Source organism: Trachurus trachurus (assembly GCF_905171665.1).
Source record: "Trachurus trachurus genome assembly, chromosome: 16".
Taxonomy (NCBI): domain Eukaryota; kingdom Metazoa; phylum Chordata; class Actinopteri; order Carangiformes; family Carangidae; genus Trachurus; species Trachurus trachurus.
In genome coordinates this window covers 30361895-30383524 of record NC_139902.1, presented here as the reverse complement: position 1 = coordinate 30383524, position 21630 = coordinate 30361895, and the positions used below count along the sequence as shown (strand labels likewise).

Below are 21630 nucleotides of genomic sequence, written 5' to 3'. Positions count from 1 at the left end.
TGGGACTGTTGGTTTGGCAAAAAAAACACATGAATTAATAAGGGTTAAAAAACGTACTCACCTGGTTCTGGCTTTAGTATACTATCTATGTGATTCTGTAGTTGGATGACCTTCTCTTGTAAGTTTCTGTTCGTTAGTTGTTGTTGTTGGTTCTCTTGATTCAGTTGTTTTTTGTCTTGATTCAGTTGTTGGTTCTCTTGGTTCAGTTGTTTTTTGTTTTTAAGAAGTTGTTGGTTTTCTTGAACAAGTTGGTATTTATCTTGAAGAAGGTTTTTTCTGTCCTGAAGAAGTTGTTGTTTGTCTTGCACCAGGTTGTTTTTATCTTGAAGAAGTTGTTGGTTCTCTTGATTCAGTTGGTCTACAAGTTGATTTAGTTGGTCTCCCTCTGAATGCATGACGTCTTCAGCCGACTTGTTACCAACCCCAACTAGAAAGGGAAAAGGAGATGTTTGTATTTTAGTTTCTGTTTCACACACGCTGAAATCTGTAATGTTACTTTTTTCACAGTGCCTTGTTGAAGGCGGTGGATGATACTCACCAGCCTGTAGCCGAAAAGAAACATTGAGAGTGGACTGTATGATGCACAGCAGGCCAAAACTGACTCCAACCAGTCTGTACATTTTTGACGCCCCTGTAGATGAGTGAAAAACATGCATTGTATTTACCATAATTCCGTTATCATTAGAAAAAAAATGCTGTTTTGCATGCAGGCCATTGCTGTATTTTTCTTTTGCAACGCTTTTACCTTAACTTAAAGAGGGAAGAAAGAAGTACTATAAATGTGTATATTCACTTTAGACAGAGGCGTTATACGTTTCTATAAACATACTAAACAGAAAATAACTCAATAATGAGCCAGAGATTCTCCACACTATCACACATCACACTAACACACCTGATTACATTGAAAGTGCTTTTAAACATAAGAAAAACATGAGCTTGAATTGTTAAATAAAATTAATTTGCAAATAAATAAATAAAATAAATGAAATAATAGTGAAATATTTAATTCTGAAGTTTAACCTACCTGACTGGGAATCCCGTCTCCTCTCTGCTCCTTCCGTCCTGTCAACATTTGGATAATTGATATAGTGTCTTCCCTCCATTCTCTCTGCTCTGCAGCAACAGCGATGTTGGTTGAATATTCTCGGCAATTTAGTCACTTCTCCAGTGGTGACGTGTGGGCGTGAAAGATCATTGCTTCCCATGTACATCGAGATACAGTATGTCACTTAGCACAAATAATGAAAAAAAAAATCTGATGACTACGACAGACATTATGACCATAAATGGATGTATGTGCCAACTTCTTGATTTCCACATTATATGAGTTTTCTCTCTTTCTTTGAAATAATAACAGAACACCCTTGCAGGAAGTTACAATGTGTAATATGTAATCATAGACTCAAATATCAATTAAAGTTACTTAGAAGTTTCCAATTTTCCAATTTTATACAAATAGGGGAAAGTTTTTATTGCATAGTTTTATTTGATTCTCCATTTTCTTCACAATTCTATTTATAAAAGAAACAACGAGCCGCTAAATATGATGCAGGCAAGCAGAAAGTTTAGGGCTACACACTTTAAATCCTCTGTAATTTCCTTTTCATTCATGATTCTCACGCACATCGGCCTGCCGCCTGTAATCACAAATTCCAGATTCTTGGAGTCGCTCCTTCCACATTTCACCTGTATTAAAAAAAGAAGCAATTTTACTGGTTGCACATGCACAAGTAGATGAAAAATTTACTTACACTGTCCCAAATTTTAGGGGCAAAATGTCCCCATTTAGGGGCAGTCTGGAGCCCTACCCACCTACCTACCTATCTTCCTCTTTTCAAAAGTATGAGGTACTTTTGGTAGCGTGCATTTGAGGACGCAGCCATGTACAGTCATGCCACAATGATTTCACGTCCTGTATGTGTGGTACTTCAACTATTTTTGTGCCACCACACAGGCGACAGTCTGAGCCAGTCTGTCTGTCTGTCTATCTTCCTGTCCAGTTCTAATGGAAACGATTAGGGATGTCACGATTACTTGATTTCACAATTAATCGTGGTATTAAACACCACAATTATTTAATCGTAAAGGTTCCTAAATATCTTCATTTCCCAAAATAGATTATGTCGGAACCATATCGGCAGATGTGCTCCAAAATGAAGGTAAATGCACCAATAATGGTCCATTTATTTAACGTAACATTGAATTGGTAGAAATTTAAATGTTAGTGTGTCATTTGTATTTAAAAAAACACACAAAATAAAACAAAAAACTATTAAAATAAACATAACATTTGGTATAGATGACAATTTATGACCTGAATATTTTAAACGCTTCCCCTGGGGGGTTAATAGTTGGTCATATAAAATAGATACTTGAAATATTTTGTGTAAACAATGAGTAATGTAACTATATTTTGACTATCTTTGATTTTACACATTTATAGTGTTGTGAAATGAATTAATCCATAATAATCGTGAGAACCGTAGTACCGTGATTATTTCTTTGACAATAATCGTACCAAGAAAATGTATGATCGTGACATCCCTAGACACGATATCTTGGTAACAACGTTAAGGAACTTCTGATAAAACTCTGGTATAATCATTCACTCAGGGAAGAAGTGATCAGACTTTGATGGTCAAAGTTTTTCAAGGTCACAGCGGCCTTAAAAAGAATCATGATTTTAGCCTTGTGAATGCAGAATCTTCAGAACCCCTCATGGGAATCGCTTTAGGTTTTGCACAAATAATCTCTAAAGGTCAAGGAGGAACTGCTTAGACTTTTCGAAAAAATGGAGAGTGAAATGTAGAGTGAAAATCAAGGTTGAAGCAGCAACCAAAAATAATTCAATACAGACTCACTCAGGCACCCCACTGCAGATGCCAGAAACTGCTTGAATGACTAAAATTGCACTTTGTTCAAGAGATCAAGAGAGAGTGGCGAGTGTCTAGTTTTCATAGACAACGGAAACACACACACACACTGTACAACAAAGTGAAGATGTGCAGCCTCCGCCCACACATCAGCAGACACACTGACACTTGCAACAACTGAGTGCATGAGATACTTTCAATTTAACCACTGCCATTTTTACCTCGTGTCGTGGTCCTTCAGCTTTAGTGTTATCTTCCACTGTGTCTCTTGGAGAATGACTTGGCTCACTGGACCTATGGTGCTGCTGATGCTACTGCAGCTGGTGACTATGAGTGTGTCACAGGAAAGAGGTTGGTAAACATTTTCTGTTTTATCAGCTTCTTTCACGTATTTGTTTTCTCCTTTCTTCTACTAGAAGACACAAGTAGCCGTTAACTTCTGTTCCAATGGTACGGTAGACCACGGTATATACCGATGTCAACAACTGTCATCCGAGAAAAATGACAAGAAACTAAATATAGTAAATTAAAAGTTTCTGAAAGAATAGAAAAGTTTAAGTAATTTCTTTCAGCAGTGAATCTATAAGATGAAACATGACTGAAACGTTTAGTTTTTTTCTTTCTCCTTGTTCCCTTTGTGCTCTAGAGTCTGTCGAGGTCCATACACAGAAAGAAAGAAACTTAACTCCAACCAGAGGTTCTTCAGTGAAACTATCCTGCGCGGCTGTGTATGACTTGGAGCGATGCGGGCATGTGCACGTCGTATGGAATGATGCTACTGCAAATGCTCCACTGACTGACCCCAGGAAATACCTGACGACAGTGAGTGAGACCGAGTTTGACTTCACCATGAGACGCAGACAGGTCGAGATGGAGATCCTAGACCTGAACAAAGAGGACACTGGGGGATATCAGTGCAAGGCTGAATGTGACGAAGGAGACAAAGAGAGTGCGATTGGACATGTCATCAGGATCAGAGTCAGAGGTATTCTCATTTTGACAGAGCACTTTTTGTACCTAAACTTCTACAATTCCAAGGTTTAAGCACCAACAATGATTGATTTGAATTTGATATTCAAGATCCCCAGAGGATGCACCCTGATGCCTGTACTGTTTCAATGACCTGCAGCATTTTTTTTTCCTGAACTGTAGTCTGATGCCTTGTTCTGCTGTTACCCTCTTTCACAGGATGATCAGCTGACCGAGATGACTGTTTGCAAAGGATTAAAACGCTCCCACAAGACGATGGCATCAAGTTTCACAAAGATTCATTACTTCTTTTCCATTCTTATGCTTCATCTGTGTCCTTGCTTGACGATCTTATCCAAAATCCAAGCAGTACCAATCAATTATTGCAATAGGAGGACACAGCCGGTCACTGTATTTAATACATTCGGCTGTACTGTGTAAGACTTTGGCATAAATGTAGTTATATGTTTTGCTTTGTCAGGTATGAGAAAAAAAAATAAAAACTCCTATATCTGAGTTTTTCTTGTCCTCTAACAATTTCTGAAATTATTTTATCAAAATCATTTACTGGCGAGATCTGTTTCTCTTCGTAATACAAGTTTACACAGCACGAGAAAACAAAGTCCTGCTGGCATTTCTGAATGTGACTGATAAAAAAGACCATCTGCAACTAACAATCAATACAAATACTAGTCATGTGCTAAAGTGTTGAGGCGTCAAAAGCTGCTGCAGTCATCGGAAGCTAAAAGTAGTGCTGGTGGTGCATCGCAGCAGCCTGCTCTAGTTCAGTTTCCTTTTCGCTACTGTTTTGCGAGGGTCAGACGACCGCAGGGGGAGAGGATGAAGCCACCTCTGTTAAAGCAGCAGAATTAGCCTCTCTGTATATACACAACAGTTTAGCCATGAAAACAGACTCTTAAAACCACATTCACAAATGCTGGTGATATCTGCAAAGCAATTGACACTATCAACTGCTGTATATCCAAACTGTTGACCAAAAAAACCAAGCCGCTCTTACGTTAAGTGGAGCTGTTAACCAAGAAACCCTGAGCACTCATCTGGTTCAACCGCAAACATGCTTTTTTATATCGCTGCCGCTGAGAAACTGTTATTAATGAGATAACCATCATCAAGCCCAATGTCTAAGGTATACTTCTATCTCGTTGTTCTTACGAGTGGAGGGCTGAAACCACAGGACAGGAAACAGCAACGTGTGGTGTACGCTGCAGCGAGACTAAAGGGGGGATATCACACCTCATGTTCTCCTGTACAGGTTTTTTTTTTAGCTGTGTTAAAGGGTATCGAGTACAGTTTGTCTAAACTACTCAACTGTTCTACAAATATTTTGTCTGCAGCTTTGCCAAAGACATTCAGCAGATATTCATGATCCACAGAGGACACAATAACCTAATAACTAACCTAAGAGGCTTTAATACTTGCATGGATTAGAGTTATGATGGGGGAATGTGTTCAGCAGGAAGCAGCATCACATTCAGAAAACTGCAAAATAAGAATAACTTAGAAGAAACCAGGAAACATCAATGTATAAAACTGTAAAAAAGAAAAAAAAAACCCTACTACAGTACATCAGTGAAGTAAACGTGACAGGATAAGCACAGCACAGAGCTGAGCTGATACTAGGTCACACCAAAGAAGGGCAACCAGAACTAGTTTATGTGAGAATTGAAAGTAAAAATAATGATGCACTTTAATCAATGTGATAGTTGATCTTTGATTCATTTCCTTCACATTTCAACCTGCTGCTACAGACTGTGTAATCTCAAGCTGACAGAAAATATCTGAGTAATACATAAGAAAATGGTTTGATTGGGTATTAGAGTCTGATATTTATAATATGATTAAGAGCTTCTTGTTAATCCAACAATCTGAACAGAGGTTTAGCGTAAAAACCATCATCACAACTTTTCCTGCATTGCTTTGCAAATTAAAGGGATAGTTCACCCTAGAATGATATTTCGCTCATTATCTACTCACCCTCATGTTGACTAAGGGCTGGAAGAATTATCAGAGTCCACCGTCCCTTCTCTGAGTTACAGGGGGTCTTGGCGTAGCAGTGCATTTCAATGCAACGGTTGCAAAGGGACACCAGAGCTCTTCGTAAAAAAACACACACAAAAAAACATCCAAATACCTCCATGATGCTCGTATGTAATGTCCGTCTTGTGCTGAAGCCCCAAATTGCGTGATTTGCGCCGGCGTCAGTGCGGTTACTGCGAATCACGCGAGATTTGGACGGACCAGGAAGAGGAGCTTCGAGAAGCTTCCGCTACAAACAAGCTTAAAATATAGACTTATTTAATTTTTTTCGGGACAATTACGCAATTTGGGGCTTCAGCACAAGACGGACATTACATACGAGCATCATGGAGGTATTTGGATGTTTTTTTGTGTGTGTTTTTTTACGAAGAGCTCTGGTGTCCCTTTGCAACCGTTGCATTGAAATGCACTGCTACGCCAAGACCCCCTGTAACTCAGAGAAGGGACGGTGGACTCTGATAATTCTTCCAGCCCTTAGTCAACATGAGGGTGAGTAGATAATGAGCGAAATATCATTCTAGGGTGAACTATCCCTTTAACCAAAGCTTTTGTGCACTTTGCAACCACTGACCACCACTTTTTGTTAAGTGGTGATGAATCAGACTGTAACTCACCAGCAGCGCCCTGTTCTGGATGATGTGTTTAATGACAAACCAGAGAAGAATCGGCATTAACAGATTGATTCATGTTCTTTATACTGATTGAATATAACTCAAATGTTTTTAACATGTCTGGTCTGTCTGCACGTATAGTGGGTGTAAAACAACAACACTTCCTGTTGATGTCAAGACACATAAAACCACTTAAATGTCTATTTAAAGTCAGAATGAACACGATAGTTATCTTATTGTGTGGTTTATTAAAAATAAAAATAAAAATAAACTTTGACCACAATCTGGAAGTGAAACTGTGAGCAAACTTCCTGAAATATTTTGGGCTGAGTGTTAAATGACAGTTGAGCAGTTTTCTTTTTTACTTTGTATAGATGGTGAACTATGTGTATTTTTGGATGTACACATTTACACAATCATCATATGAACTCAATATCAGGGGGAACAGGAGGTGGAGAATCTATAAAACTGGAGGCAACAGAAACATTTGTTCGTTCCCAGGAGATAAAAGTTCAAAGGCACCTGAGCAAAGTTTTACAAAGGCTGTGAAACGTGACTTCAAACTGTTCATTATTTATTTATTCAGTTCAGGATTTTGCTGAACCATCCCGGTCCTGTTGGCACTTCTGTACCACAAGTTCAAGATTCCCAGTACAAGAACGGTCTTCAGCTGATGATGATGAAGGAGCAGCTCCGAGGTTTTAATACCCACCTGCATCTAGAAAAAGCATGTCAGCTAGCAGCATCACAGCTAGGTCACTCATTCTCTCTGTGGACATCTGGACATTTCAGTCTTATGTTCCTCCACATCTGCAGAGCCACGTGGTGGTGATAGTCAAAAAGGCAAAAGGGACATCATCAGGAGCTCTCTGATTGGCCAGGCTTGGTGAATTTGCTCTGCAGGAACACCCTGGGAACACACAGCCCCTCCTTCTTGTTGACCGTCTCTCTCAGGACGTAGTCGTTAGTGACGCACTGGAAGCCCGTCTCCTCAAAGAGCTCGGCCAGGAACTCTGAAAGACGACAGGAAGAGCAAACTCAGAGAAAAGGACAGGATATGAATTAAAGACACAAAAATCAGCATCGTTTTTATATGATAGTTCCAGTACAAAACTTAACAAACACTATCTATATATATATCTATCTATCTATCTATCTATCTATCTATCTATCTATCTACATTCAAGTGATTTACTGACCTTTAGAGAAGAAGTACGACCTGGTTCCGTCTTGACGAACGTAGAAGTTCTCCCCCAGTTTGCTGCCGGCTTTAAACCGGAGCATGGCGTGGTCGTAGAGGCCGTAGTCCCTGAACAGGACGATGCCTCCGGGCTTCAGCACCTTAAAGCCATGTGTATGTTAACAACCATTACAATAAGTTCATATGAAAACCAGCATAGACCAGTGTTGTGACTGACAAACCTGCAGCTACATTAAAAACCCTTGTATGTTCCTTGTAAGCTACATAAATGACTGTGTATTTTAGGAAGAGGAAAATTCCTTAAGTTAATAAGAAAAGACTGAATCCTCTGCTGCCTCTGCTCTCACCCTGCTGATGTTTTGTAAAGCCTGCTTCATCTTGTCGGGATGGACGGCCGACAGAACGAAGATGAGAGTGACGACGTCCACGCTGCTCTCCGGCACATTTGACCCGAGGTCGTCTTGAGTCAAGTCACACTGGAAGGCACAGCAGCGCTCGGGGCAGTACAGAGGGTTTTGCTGTAAAGGGAAAATATTTCATTTCAGACTGTTTATCATTTATAAACATCCAAAGTAAATAGTGTAAAGCTGTGTTATTCAAATAAAGTGTGGGGGCTGATTGATGGAGGGGTCTGTGATTTGTAGATAATCCTGAATAAACATCTTAAGGAACTGGTGTTCCCATTATTTCATTTGTCAGGGAATGTGTTACCTTTTTGTCATACTGTTAAGTATTTGGGACACATCATCACTGATGATTTGTGTGATGATGAGGATATGTACAGGCAACAGCGTATTTTATGATGATGTTAAAATTAATCTCTTCAGATCTTACTGTACCCCCCTCAAACTTCAGGTTGCCTATAACGATTGCCTACGAATTTTGATGGGAAAACCTAGGTGGTGCAGTGCGAGTGAGTTATTCTGTCAAGTGCGTGTAAATACTTTTCATGCTCTGTTGCGGAAATTGATGTATAAATTCATCTGTCGACTGAATGACACACAAAATTCTATCTTAATGCTGTTGTCCAATCCTGGACTCGGTGCTGTGAGATACCAGTCAGCCATGTGGAAACACTGGTATGGCTGTCTCTTTTAAATGTGTATGTGTGTTGTTTGTCTTTTTTGAATGGACCTTGAGTCTAATAATAAAATTCTATCTAAAATCTTACCTTGACGAAATCGACAGCTCGCGGTGAGAAGTCACAGGCGTAAACAAAGATGTTGAGGTCGTCCTCGAGCAAAGGGAAGATACAGTTTCCTACGCCACAGCCGGCCTCCAGCAGCACCAGCCTCTGGGACTCAAACTACACAGCAGGGAGGACAAAGACTGAATCAGATCATGCATAACTCTTTTTGTCTGACATGGGCGAGCTTTTCACTCGCATTTGCCCCTAAAAAAACAAACATGTGTGAACCGGGAAAATCACAAAAAGAAAGAGCACAACCTGCGATTGGTCAAAAACTACAAATCCCACAATTCTCTGGCCTCAACAATAACAGTAGTTAGTGTAAGTAAGGGAGAGTGGAGCTGTCGGTGAAAAGAGGAAACAACGCCACGTCTGGTCCTGTTCTATGTTGTTCGTTCACACCGTCACCGTTTATTCGTTACGTCCGCGGTGTAAAAGGCCGTGACGCAAAGACGCGATTAGGCGCGAGACGCGATTAGGCGCGAGACGCGGTATACGCGACTTTTTTTTTTTTGCGACGCTACACCCGATTCTTTTATGGCGACGGGACCTTCGCGTCTTCGTCCTTTTCATCGTGTTTGGTGGGAAGACCCACAAGGGGCTTCCCACCAAACACGAGGAACGCTTTTTTTTCGCTCGAGCTTTGACGCGCAACCAAACGCGAGATACGCGAGAAACGCGATTTATCGCTCGTTTTGACTCGTTACCATTTTGTGTAAATTCGCGTCTTCACGAGCTCGCCCATTTTCACAACAACAACAACAACATTTCTGCTCTCATCAACCATGGTTGAGGTCACAACTGCACAACTGAAGCTGCACAGAGTCAGGTGAGCAGAAGCTGCACAGCGTCCTGCTGTGCTACCGGAGCTTGATACATGGAAAAAAAAAAAAAAACCGCCAGGCGCACGTCGCGGTGGAGAGAACAGCTGAGTTTTCCTCCTCCAGCTGAACATCTGCTCTGTGGTGAAGACGTACAGAGACCTGCCACAGTGTCACGGTGCATTAATATAAAGTCTGTCCTCAGACTGTCCTGACTGTCCCTGAACACCACACAGAGACAACATGGAGCTGTGTGACAGGTTGAGTTTTATTTATCATGATAATTAATACATACTTAGTAACAAGCCTGTAAGTTCAACACATCAGTATGCTACTGTGATTTAACTAGCCTAGTTAAATAAAAAGATGTAGTTTAATACCATAATATATAGGGGTGACCAAAGGCCAATGTATTTACTTCATGTGTCCAATATTGTCTGCAGGCGGAGACGCTCAGAGAGAAAGTGTGTGTGTGTTCTTGTCTTTTACCTCAAGGAGATTAAAGTAGTGTCTGTACTTTCCCTCCGATCTCGGCAGCTTCCCTCTGCTAGTTTGTGTGTGTGAGGCTAAACTGCGTGCGTGCGTGTGTGGTTTGTGTACAAACTGAACACTGCTGATCACTGGCAACATGTATAACATTTGCAAGGTCTCAATTTAGCACAAAAGCAACTCGGGTTAAAAAGTTAAAACACATCAAAACCAAACGAATTGGATAAGAGCTACTTTAACCAACAAGCAGCAATGAACATAAATAAATAAATAAATAAATAAATAAATATAAATTCTTGCTCAAACAATTTCTTCTAATGTTGCAGCTGCAGTAGTTGGTATATGCTATATGATGAGGTGCCTGTTCTCTTCCCTGCCCTATGAGATTACTATTTCGGTTTTTGTATGTTTTACTGTGTTGCCTTTCCCTTGTATGTGTATATTTATTGATTTTTGACTGTATTGTACAGGTGGTGTATCGTGTCTTGTGTTATACGTATGTCTGCGTCTACTGTGTGATTGTATCCGTGTGTTGGGATTGTGTTAGTTGTTTTGTTCTATGTTATCCTTGATGTATTAATGAGTGGTCAACTTTGACTGAATGTTTGGACTCCAGGAAGAATAGCCAAGCTAATGTGCTGGTGCTAATGGAGATCCAATAAATAAATAAATAAACAGCTGCACAACTCGTTTAACCACTGTTCACTTCTACCAGCTTCACTCACCTCTCTGCAGGCTTTGAGGTCCTCAAACTCTCTGGTGGTCCAGTGTCTGTCCTTGAAGAAGTTGGTGGTGTTTCTCTTGTAAAACAGGTCCCAGTTCTTCTGCGCTTCTTTCTCCAGCTTCATCTGCTTGAAGCCGGACACCAGAGCTCTCTCCCCGCCGAGCCGCTCCAGCTCCTCCTGGGTTAAAACTCTGGCGGCGGGGGTTTTAGTTTGTCCCGGGATAGACCCCTGCTCCTCTGCTTCTTCTGGAGGTGGTGAGTGTTTAATATCCTCTGGGAAACTCTCATCTTTTGACAGCGCCATGTTTAAATCTTAAAAAAACAAAACAATGGCTGACTCTACTACTGTTTTTCACGAAATATCACGCGAATTTACGTTAACGTCAGTTATTTTGACGGTAAATGGAACTAAAACTAAGTTAATATGTAAGAAAATGTGAGCGGCTACATCTTTACACACATTTCGCGTCCATCTTGTCCGTCGCTTTAATCCATCCGTGTAGCAATAACCATTAGTTCCGTTTTCTAGCGTGGGGTGTCAATATTATCAACCAACCGTTATATATTGGATGAAAATACATTATATACTAATACAAAATAATTAAATGATGTAAAACCAACTTAATTTGTTAACAACGTTTATATTTTTCAAGTTAAAAGTGAAATCCGTAACGTTTCATTTCACAGTCGGACCCCAAACCGGAAGAGGCGTGACCGATGACGTAAGGGATGTTGTGCTAAGTGTTAGCCGCAGCAGGCTAACTTTGTCCCATAGTTGGGCTTGTAATTTGGACTTCTTCAAAGTTACCGGGCACAACCGGAGCACGTCGGACCAAACCAACCGCGGATAAATGTGATTTATTTATTTTTTAACGTGTTAGTCAAACAAATAAAACACAAACACGAACAACCGGAGAGATGAACGGGAGCACGAACCCGCTGCTGGACAAAGAGGAGCATGTTTTGAAGCTCGGGGAAAGCTTTGAGAAGAGGCCGAAGTCTTCCTTTCACACCATCAGATGTGAGTGTGTCAACAAAAACATAAGAGAAAGACAAAACGTGTTAAAACTGATGGTTAACCCTTTATTGTCATCATCACCACCGCTGTGTGGGATTATGGTCTGCTCACATGGACGAGCAGGATGTCTGTTACACAACCCGAGTCAATTATGTGGATAAGTGCAGTCTGGTCATTTGCATAGAAAACATCATCGTTACACCCACTGCGTTTAAAGTTTCAGTCAACTTTCACTTTTTTAATGTAGTTTTGTTAATGTTTTTCATTCATTCATTTCTTTATTTCAGACCCAAGGGGATCCATTTGATTTATTACTGTTAGGCTAGTAGTTAAAGGAAGGAGAATAAAGCACTACTGCTGTTAAAACAGGTTAAATACACAAGTCTGTGTTATTATGTTAAATTTTTAATGCTGTTACTTGAATATTCCTTGAATATTGTGCACTATAATATTGTACATGTTCTTCTTTAGATGTTAGTTAGAGATAGATAGATTGGTTTGTAGATACTTCATGACTTCAATTTGTCTAATTTCAGGGCTCCACATTGCCCCTTAATTTTGAGACAGTGCAAGTAAAATTTTCATCTACTCAAACATGTGCAACCAGTAAATTAGCTCTTTTGTTTTTGTTGTTGTTTTTACAATCAAATAATCTGGAATATGTCATGACACAAAGCAGGCCGAGATGTATGAGGCCCATGAATGAAAAGGAAATGTGAATATTTGCTTTGCAAGTTGATTTCTGCCCCTAAATTTTCTGTTTGCGCTCCTAAAATTTTAGGTTAGGGGCCACTGTCCTCCGAGTAAAAAACAGTTAGTCTGGAGCCCAGAGTTTCCTAACTAGGGTTGCACAATTAATGGCGATGCAATCGAAATTGCAAAACCAAGTGCAACATCCTAAACGCAGTTTAAATAAATAAATAAAAGTGATGTGTTGCAACATTGTTAAGCATTGGCAGCAACATAAGTGTTTCTACAGAGACAAGCTGGAGAATAATTTATATTCACAAGATGTGAGGGGACATGTTTGACAAGACCCAGCCAACATCACATCATCAAATGAATATTTTTTAAGTGAAAATGTAGCAAAAAATTAAAACATTCACACTTAAGTTGCATATGGCTGGATTGTATTTATGTTGTACAGCACTTTGGGCAACTGAGGTTGTTTTTAAATGTGCTATAAATATCAATTGAGTTGAGTTAATGGCAATCACAAACGTCTGCCCATATAAACATAATCTGAAGTTTTTTGTGTATCGTGCAGCCAAAATCCAAACTCAAAAACTCAGCTCTGATCAATTTGCTCATCAATAAGGAAATCAAACTGTGTTTTTCTAAGGCACAGATAAGTATTGTGGTAAACGGTTGGTTGTAAACCTTTTTTTTTTTTTAAGTTTGTGTTTGTGTCCTTCTGTTCCAGATGACTTCAAACCTGCATCTATTGACACGAGCTGCGAGGGAGAGCTACAAGTTGGCAAAGGGGATGAAGTTACTATAACATTACCTCACATTCCGGTAAAACTCTATGAAAACAATATTACAGATGTTTTTTTAACACTGTTTCCTGGTTTTGACTTCATTTATATTAATGAATCAAACAAACAAACATTTAAATTCTAGAAAAGTCTGGAAATCAAACATAGATGGAACATGTTTAGATGAACTGCTCCTGTTTCAGGGCTCCACGCCTCCCATGACCGTGTTCAAAGGAAACAAGAGGCCGTACCAGAAGGACTGTGTCCTCATCATCAACCACGACACCGGGGAATTCGTACTGGAGAAGCTGAGCAGCAGCATCCAGGTCAAGAAAACCAGGTGAGACGTCAAAGCTTGTTGTCCTGCTGTCCTCAGGGATCTTTCATATAGATGTGTAGGTTGTCTTTTCATTTATTTATTGTGGATCTATTATGGTTTTTATATCTGTATTCTGTTTTTTACTTTTTATATGGACAACTTTTGAGTACCAAATAAAGGTTACTATTATAAGCTATGAATCTAGACTTAATCTTTGAGCCTCTGTTTGTACATTTAGTCACTATTTAACATTTTATTGTGTGATTGTGTGTTACAGGGCAGAGGGCAGCAGTAAGATCCAGGCCCGGATCGAGCAGCAGTCGGTCCGGTCCAGCCAGCCCAGCTCCCAGTTCCGGGCCCCCACCAAGCCCGGGGCCGGGGTCAAGACGTCCCCCTCCCCTTCGAAGGATAACCCCTCGCCAGAGCCCCAGCTGGACGACATCAAGAGAGGTGAGCGAACTGAAACCCACCTCCTTCATATGGCCCATTGCCATAATCCCTATAGTTTCGGTGGGTTAGGCGGAGCAGAGCCGTGAGCTGCTCAGAGCTACGCTACGGAGGCTCATGGGATTTCTTGGTTTCAAACTCATCAAACTCATCAAATACACAATCCAACAACTCCACAACGCTCTGGTGGACAAGTTGTGACCTGCACATTCACCACGCTATGAGATAATAACACAACGTTACCACACAGAGTTGTTTTAGAGGGAAATACAGAGACTGCTTGATGAAAAACTGTCCCTGAAGGCAACGCGCATCAGCGGTTTTGCATGAATTTCCCTCTAAAACAACTCTGTCTGGTAACGTTCTGTTATTATCTCATAGCGTGGTGAATGTGCAGGTCACAACTTGTCCACCAGAGCGTTGTGGAGTTGTTGGATTGTGTATTTGATGAGTTTGATGAGGGAAACCAAGAAATCCCATGAGCCTCCGTAGCGTAGCTCTGAGCAGCTCACGGCTCTGCTCCACCGTTCTAAAAATAGCTTGCACCGACAGTTAAAGGTAATGAACCTACTGCTATGACTATAGGGATTATGGCCAATGGGCCATTTTGCCAAAATGTTGAACTATCCCTTTAAACGTCCTCCACCTGTGTTTGTCAGAGCTGCGAGCGGAGGTGGAGGTCATCGAGCAGATGAGCAGCAGCGGCAGCAGCAGCTCCTCCGACTCGGCCAGCGCCTCGGGGAGCGGCGACGACAGCAGCAGCAGCGACGGCGAGCACGACGCCCCGCGACCGCTCAGCCAGACCTCCCCCACCCGTCACCACGTGGCCAACGGAGGAGCTGAACGGCAGCAGGGCAACAACCAGCTCATGAACACGCTCAGTAAGTCACCACTGTTTCTGAATGCTTGCTGTTAAAGGGATACTTCACCCAAAATCGGTAATTCACCATTTTTCTACTCACTGTCATGCCAAGGATTCAAGGGTTTGGAAAACTTTCAGAGTCATCAAAACTCTTTAGGAGTTCCTCCATACTGCTCGTCTGTACTGACCCAAGTGTCCTGAAGCCGCCACATGAAGAAGTTGTTGGGAAAAAATGAATGTGATCTCTGTTTTTATCCTTGTTGTAGTAGTAGCTCCCAGTGGCTGCGTGCAATTTGCTGCGAGATGTTCGTTCATCGTTATAAATTAGGGATGTCACGATTATAAATTTTCTTGGTATGATTATTGTTAGAGAAATAATCACGGTATTACGATTATCACGATTATTATGCATTAATTAATTTCACAACACTATGAATATGTAAAATCAAATATAGTCAAAATATAATTACAATACTCATTGTTTACACAAAATATTTCAAGTATCTATTAATATATGACCAATGATTAATCCCCAGAGGAAATGTTTTAAGTATTCAGGTCATGAATTGTTATCTATACCAAATGTTTGCGTTTATTTGAATGGTTTTTTGTTTTGTTTTTTAAATAAAATGACACGCTAACATTTAAAATCCTACCAATTCAATGTTACGTTAGTTAAATGGACCAGTATCTGTGCATTTACCTTTATTTTTGCGCACATCTGCCACTAAGGTTCCAACTTTTTGTGAAAGTAACGGTATTTAGGAATCTTTACGATTAAATAATTGTGGCATTTAATACCACGATTAATTGTGAAAACAAGTAATCGTGACATCCCTATTGTAAACCATTGGATGTTTGTTGTAAACACGGAAGAACATCACTTCACTGGGAGCTGCTGCTACAACAAGGATAAAAACAGAGACCACATACATTTTTTCCCAACAACTTTTCCATGTGGCGGCTTCAAGACACTTGGGTCAGTACAGACGAGCAGTATGGAGGTATCTGGATGTTTCATAGTGTGTGTTTTGGACGATTCAAAAGTGAACTCTATCCACCACCATTATATGAAAATCCGTTGCCAGCCGGACCCCCCCTGGAACTCCTAAAGCGTTTTGATGACTCTGAAAGTTCTTCAAACCCTTCCTTGGCATGACGGTGAGTAGTAGATGATTGGTGAATTATCAATTTTGGGTGAAGTATCCCTTTAAACCAGGGTCGGAGTAGAAAATAATTGATTTTTGATGGTTTTTTTTTATTTTTTTATTTTTTCTTCTTCTTCTTCTTCTTCACAGGAAACGACCTTCAGCTCAGCGAATCAGGCAGCGACAGCGACGACGACTGACTTCTCCACTGGTCAGTCTCTGCCCACACTCCTCCTCCTCCTCCTCCTCTTCCTCCTCCTCCTCCTCCTCCTCCTCCTCCTCCTCCTCCTCCTCCTCCTCCTCCTCCTCTTCGCCTGGTTCACTTGCTCCGTTGCTGTGGTAGCTGACCCCCAGCTGTATATCTTGGGTTGACTGTATTTTGTTTTTTTTAATTATTATTATTATTATTATTTTAGTATATCCTTTAAAAGCTGGCCAGCCTGGAACTTTAAGAGTGTATTTTTTATTATTAGATGTATATTTTGTTTTGTATAGCAGCAAAACTTTAGGAAAAAGAAACTTTTACTTGAGAGGTTTGGAAGATTCTATATTAGAGTGCACATACATATTTTCTGTACGTAGAGCAGCTAGTTTTATCTACTTGTATCATCTGTTTGTGTTTGGGTTTTTGTCTCCGTGTTAAGACGAGGAAGAGGACGACCTGAGATATCATCACTCCTCGCTCGGTCTCTTCCCCCTCGTCACGTTGTTTATTATCAGTGAAGGTCGTGGGATTCGTCTCCACATTATGTTTTGCACAGATCCACTGTGCTGCCAGAAGAAAACTCTACTTTATCATCTGCTAACTTAAGTGTTGAGATTGAGGTCAGTGCAGAGCAGCGGTTACTATAACTTTAAGCTATTTTGCTGCTCATTTGAGAAATAAATCTTTAAAAAAATAGGTCGTGACAAACACCAACCTACTGTCAGATGATCTTTATTATTGGATCAGGCTGCAGGTTATATCTTCCTTATTGTCAAAGATGAAACCATGTAAAGGTCAAAACCAACAACATGTTAGTTCCTCAGTGCTTCTCTGCCTCTGTTCCCACCAAACCTTTAAAAATCAAGCCACACAGATATTGTTGAATTTCTCTTTTTTAAAACACAATAAGTCCAAAACAATTTTAGAAAAGTTAATCAGACAGAAGCAAATAGTGAATCGGTTGGGGACTATTTTCAGCGGCGGATTAAACAATATTTTATGGCCTAGTCTTGTGTGACTTTGTGTATGTGGGACAGAGGGGATGAAGGGACACAAAGGCTATGAGATTCATTGACACAGAGGAAACTATAGAAATGTCTGTTACTTAACAGTTCTTCTAAGTAGAGAGTTGAACTGTCCGGTTGCTGCTCTGTTCTGATTTATCTTCATATGAGCTGAGTTCAAACTTGCCATTTATGGACACAACTTTAAACTACATTTGAAGTTTAGGTGATTGATATTTAGCACCACATACAGTAGAAGATTAATTATGTACCCACAGTTGGGGTTTGAGGTGCGAGGGCCGGTTGTACAAAGCACTAAATGCTACTAAAGTCTGACATTTAAGACATTTAAGGTTGAATTTCTGCTTAACTGTGGGAGTTGCTTAAGTTAGTTGCACAGATTTTTTCTTTTCTTTTAGTTCTTTTAAGTTTTACTGTTTCCATGCAGACGTTTGATTGCTACCATTAGGGCTTTGGATAGTTAGGTTTTTTTTGTTTCTTTTCTTAGTTTGGTTGCTTGCTGGGGTCTTCTGTGCAACAGTTTAGGACCTTAAATACTTGAGAAAACATCTGATGGAGACCATAAGAAGACTTGTGTTTTGTGCAGCTGGCCCCCGGGTGTTTTAATCTGCTTTTAGTGATTGTTTTTTCACCACTAGGTGGCAGTAGATCATCAGCAAACAGTAAAACTGAGGTGCATCCTCTTCTTTAGCTGCTACATGCTCCTCTCAGCTTCTCTTTTACTTCAGCTCTGTCACGTTCTTCACTGTCTAAGCTTTGAAACAGCTGCTGAGGAGAAACTCTAAAGATGAAGCCGTGACAACAGTGTGAGTGAGAGTGTCTGAATGTTATTAAGGTGGTATTATCTAATTGATCTAATAGAGATATGTTGCTGTTGCTTTGGGTCTGATGGTCAGCTGACTTTAAAACCATCATTAGTTTCATCTTTTTGCTCATCTGACCAATCAACTATTTCAAATATCATTCATTATTAAAGAAAAAATTATGCTGACTCATAAAAGTGTGACCACTAATAGTATTACAGCATCGATACTGATGCTTCTATCTACATCAATGACAGTCATTAATCAGTTTAAGCTATGTAATCAGATAAGTGATCACCAGAGTTAATGGCTTTTATGAAAGTTGAAAAGGGAAAACGAATTATTTCCTCCAAAGAGCTTTATTTTCCTGTATTTTTCTCTCTTTTTTTTTTTGCAACATGGCCGCTCTTCTTTTGACGCTTGTTGTTATCAGTCGTGTGTTTTGTCGTTTTATTTTTCCAAACAGAGGATCTTATTTTTCATATTAAACAAACACCTGCACCACGGTACCATTCCATGCCTTACAGCATCTCAGTTTGGGAAATGAATGTGTCATTTTCTGAAAATGCCAAAGAAGCCGATCTGATCATCTGCCCCCCACCCCCAACGTCGTCATGTGCAGAGAGCAGGAAGTGTTGTGTAACAGAGTCGCTGTGTGTTATTGTGGTCATTTATTATTTGATTTGATTTGATTTTCTGTCTGTGTTTGTTGTGCTGATGATGAACCAGTGAAGTCAGTGATTGTTTCCCTTCCATTTTTATCTGCTTGGAGCTGGTGGTGCTGTTGGTGAAAGTCATTTGGTATTGGTCGTACTGTATATTGTTGCTAAATGCAGCAGCAGCAGCGCAGCAGCTCACACAGGTCAGAAACACACAGCTGAGGAGTTTCATCACAAAATAACAGATTTTTGCCATTTATTTGTGTTTTTCAGCCTGAAAAGAAAAAAATCAATGGTTAAAACTGAATCATGACCATTTCTGGGAGTTGGTATAATGACAACCAACATCAAAGTCTTCAGTTTACGTTTGAAAAATGTTTTATGATGGCAAAGGAGAAGCTTCTGGAAATACAGAAACCTGTCAGCCATTGAAGAAATATTCAGAAATATTCTTCGTTCTGCAAAGAAATCAATCAGTCAGCCTTGTTTATTTCAGTTGTCTCACATACAGTATGTGGTTCAAATCTAATCAATACAACTTCCCATGCAGACCACAATGTTCCTCATACAGCTGACATTTTCTACTGTACAATGTGTGACTAAGCAGATTTTTTTGCACCTCAGCATTGCAAGTTTGTTGGCTCAAAGTAAAGTACATTTGCTACTGACCATGCTATTTTCATTTGTGGTCACTTTTAAGGAACTAGTGGTGAATACATTTCACACTCAAATGAAATGGCATCAAATAGAGTGGACTATGAAGTGAATTATAGGGAGGGACTTAATGCAGACATAATATATTTGGCTTCACATCCATATTTCACTTTTTAACCAATTTAACTGTGCAAATATACAGTTAATACGTTAATTTTATTGACTCTTTAAATCAAAAAAAAAAAAAGCTTTCACAATTGCTATTACCTGCATCTTTAATTGGAAATCTGGATTCATTTTCAATATTCAGTAATGAACTTTTAATCCAAATTCAGAATTTTGGATGAAACTCCTCAGTTACTACGATGAATCTGCTGGTTTAACATCACACAGGATGAAACCTGAACTGCTGCTGCTGCTGATGTTTTATTATATCATAGCTGTGTTTCTCTAAAAAGTGTCTTTAGGGTGAAGTTCAGCTTTGCTTCATGAATGCACAGAACAGGACAGAGATGATTGTACAGCTGCAAGTGGCACAACAAGTCACTGACGAAAACAGTAACGCAGTACGAGAAACTGTGACCGCCGTCAGCTTATCCTGCTTCTCAGATTACCAGTTACTGATCCAAGTATTTCTTCTTTTTATTATGGGAGAGATTGATCGTCTGCCAGATGTGGATGATCAGTCTCTCCACCCACCTGCGTGTTGAGTTGTTATCGACCACAGAAGGCAGGTGGAAGTTTTATTTCCTGAAAAAAAACAAAAAAACTCCTCATCACACACAGTTGTCCCCATGTCTAATGGACTCTGTTGTATTTTTGGTGCTTAAGTTGTAAATGTTTTTTGTTTTAGTGACACGTTCATGTGATGAAATGTTTGTACAAATTTGAAGTGTATTAAAAAGTGTGCGAATGTATTTAAAATTGTCTTGCCCGTTTTATTCTGAGGATTGTCTCTTGTTTTTCACTTATGGCACTAAAGTTTTAATCCAACACGAATGAAGCTTCACTTTGTTTTTAAACCGAAAAGCAGGAATAATGCCTGGGAATTTCAAAATTAACCGTCAGCTTCAACAGTTGAACCAAAGACGGTTTATATCTTTGGTTGAACGTTTTCATACATGGCAACCCTTCATCAGAGGTTGAAGTTGAAAGTAGTTCAATGGAAAGCAGATTTCCCTCTCATGTAGGTTATTTGACACATAACTTTGTAAAGTTTTTTTTTAATCGATAATTAACAGTAACAGTACACTGTACCTTCAACAGACTTGGATCAGCGCGATTCCACGAGAGGTCACCACTAGCGAAACCTGAGTGATGGTCAGCCATGGATGCAGATTTTAGCCACACAAAAAAAAACCCGCCAACATCCGTGAAAGTTAACGACTTGTTTTGAACATTTTTTCTGGATTAATTTACCGCCAAACAGCCATTTAGTTAGGAACTACAGTTAGGGAACAAAACGAAACTTCGACGCACACAATTTTGTATCACTCCGCAGCTCAACCGTTGGAAGTCTGAGTCCGACTGGCAACCATGGCAACACGGGGATGCGCAGTAAATACAGTTGGGGGAAAAAATGTAGTTCTCTAGTCTGAAAATATTCAAAATGATAGGGCACCCTTAAATGGATGTTAGATATTTGCCTGTGGGCATTTAAAAGTGGTTTAAAGGGCATTTCCAGTCGTAATTTATGTTTACCTCAGATATCAGGTCACCTATGATCAGTTTCATAGCCTACCATCCATACTCTCAGCGTGTGGACGTTTATTCGTTTTTGTTAAAAAATCTATAGTTTTTTTTTTTTTTTTTCAATGTTCATTGAAGGTGTTTGTTCTCTGACCTGGAAAGGAACAATAATGATTTAAAGCGATTCAAAATTTAAGTGATGGTCAAAAAAGGACGTAATTTGCGAGCACAGAACAATTTTAAAATTAGTCCGACTGGAAATGCCCGTTAAATAAATACATTATTGTATTCAGTTCAGCAGATTGTAACAAATAGTTCCAAAGAAATGGTAGGCTACATCTTGATTTGGAGGAATAACATCAGTTCATTCAATACAGTATCATCA

General features: G+C 39.9%; 3 protein-coding genes across 3 annotated transcripts; 2 read left to right on the top strand and 1 right to left on the bottom strand.

The window, feature by feature from the left end:
• The first annotated feature begins 3102 nt into the window (after nucleotides 1–3102).
• On the top strand, nucleotides 3103–4353 carry LOC310999067 (uncharacterized protein). The gene is made up of 3 exons (XM_083989377.1): nucleotides 3103–3227; nucleotides 3523–3861; nucleotides 4065–4353. Exons 1-3 carry the CDS (start codon nucleotides 3152–3154, stop codon nucleotides 4067–4069), a joined length of 420 nt encoding a protein of 139 aa, XP_083845503.1. The 5' UTR covers nucleotides 3103–3151; the 3' UTR covers nucleotides 4070–4353.
• A 2459-nt stretch (nucleotides 4354–6812) lies between these two features.
• Nucleotides 6813–11413, bottom strand: mettl6 (methyltransferase 6, methylcytidine). Its single transcript, XM_083989356.1, has 5 exons — nucleotides 10940–11413; nucleotides 8887–9021; nucleotides 8063–8233; nucleotides 7714–7855; nucleotides 6813–7527 (listed from the first exon to the last, which is right to left on the bottom strand). The coding sequence occupies exons 1-5, from the start codon at nucleotides 11240–11242 to the stop codon at nucleotides 7373–7375; spliced, it is 906 nt and encodes a 301-aa protein (XP_083845482.1). The 5' UTR covers nucleotides 11243–11413; the 3' UTR covers nucleotides 6813–7372.
• Nucleotides 11414–11424: 11 nt separating this feature from the next.
• On the top strand, nucleotides 11425–20425 carry eaf1 (ELL associated factor 1). Its single transcript, XM_083989362.1, has 6 exons — nucleotides 11425–11959; nucleotides 13380–13474; nucleotides 13638–13774; nucleotides 14031–14203; nucleotides 14860–15081; nucleotides 16361–20425. The coding sequence occupies exons 1-6, from the start codon at nucleotides 11857–11859 to the stop codon at nucleotides 16408–16410; spliced, it is 780 nt and encodes a 259-aa protein (XP_083845488.1). The 5' UTR covers nucleotides 11425–11856; the 3' UTR covers nucleotides 16411–20425.
• Nucleotides 20426–21630: the final 1205 nt, after the last annotated feature.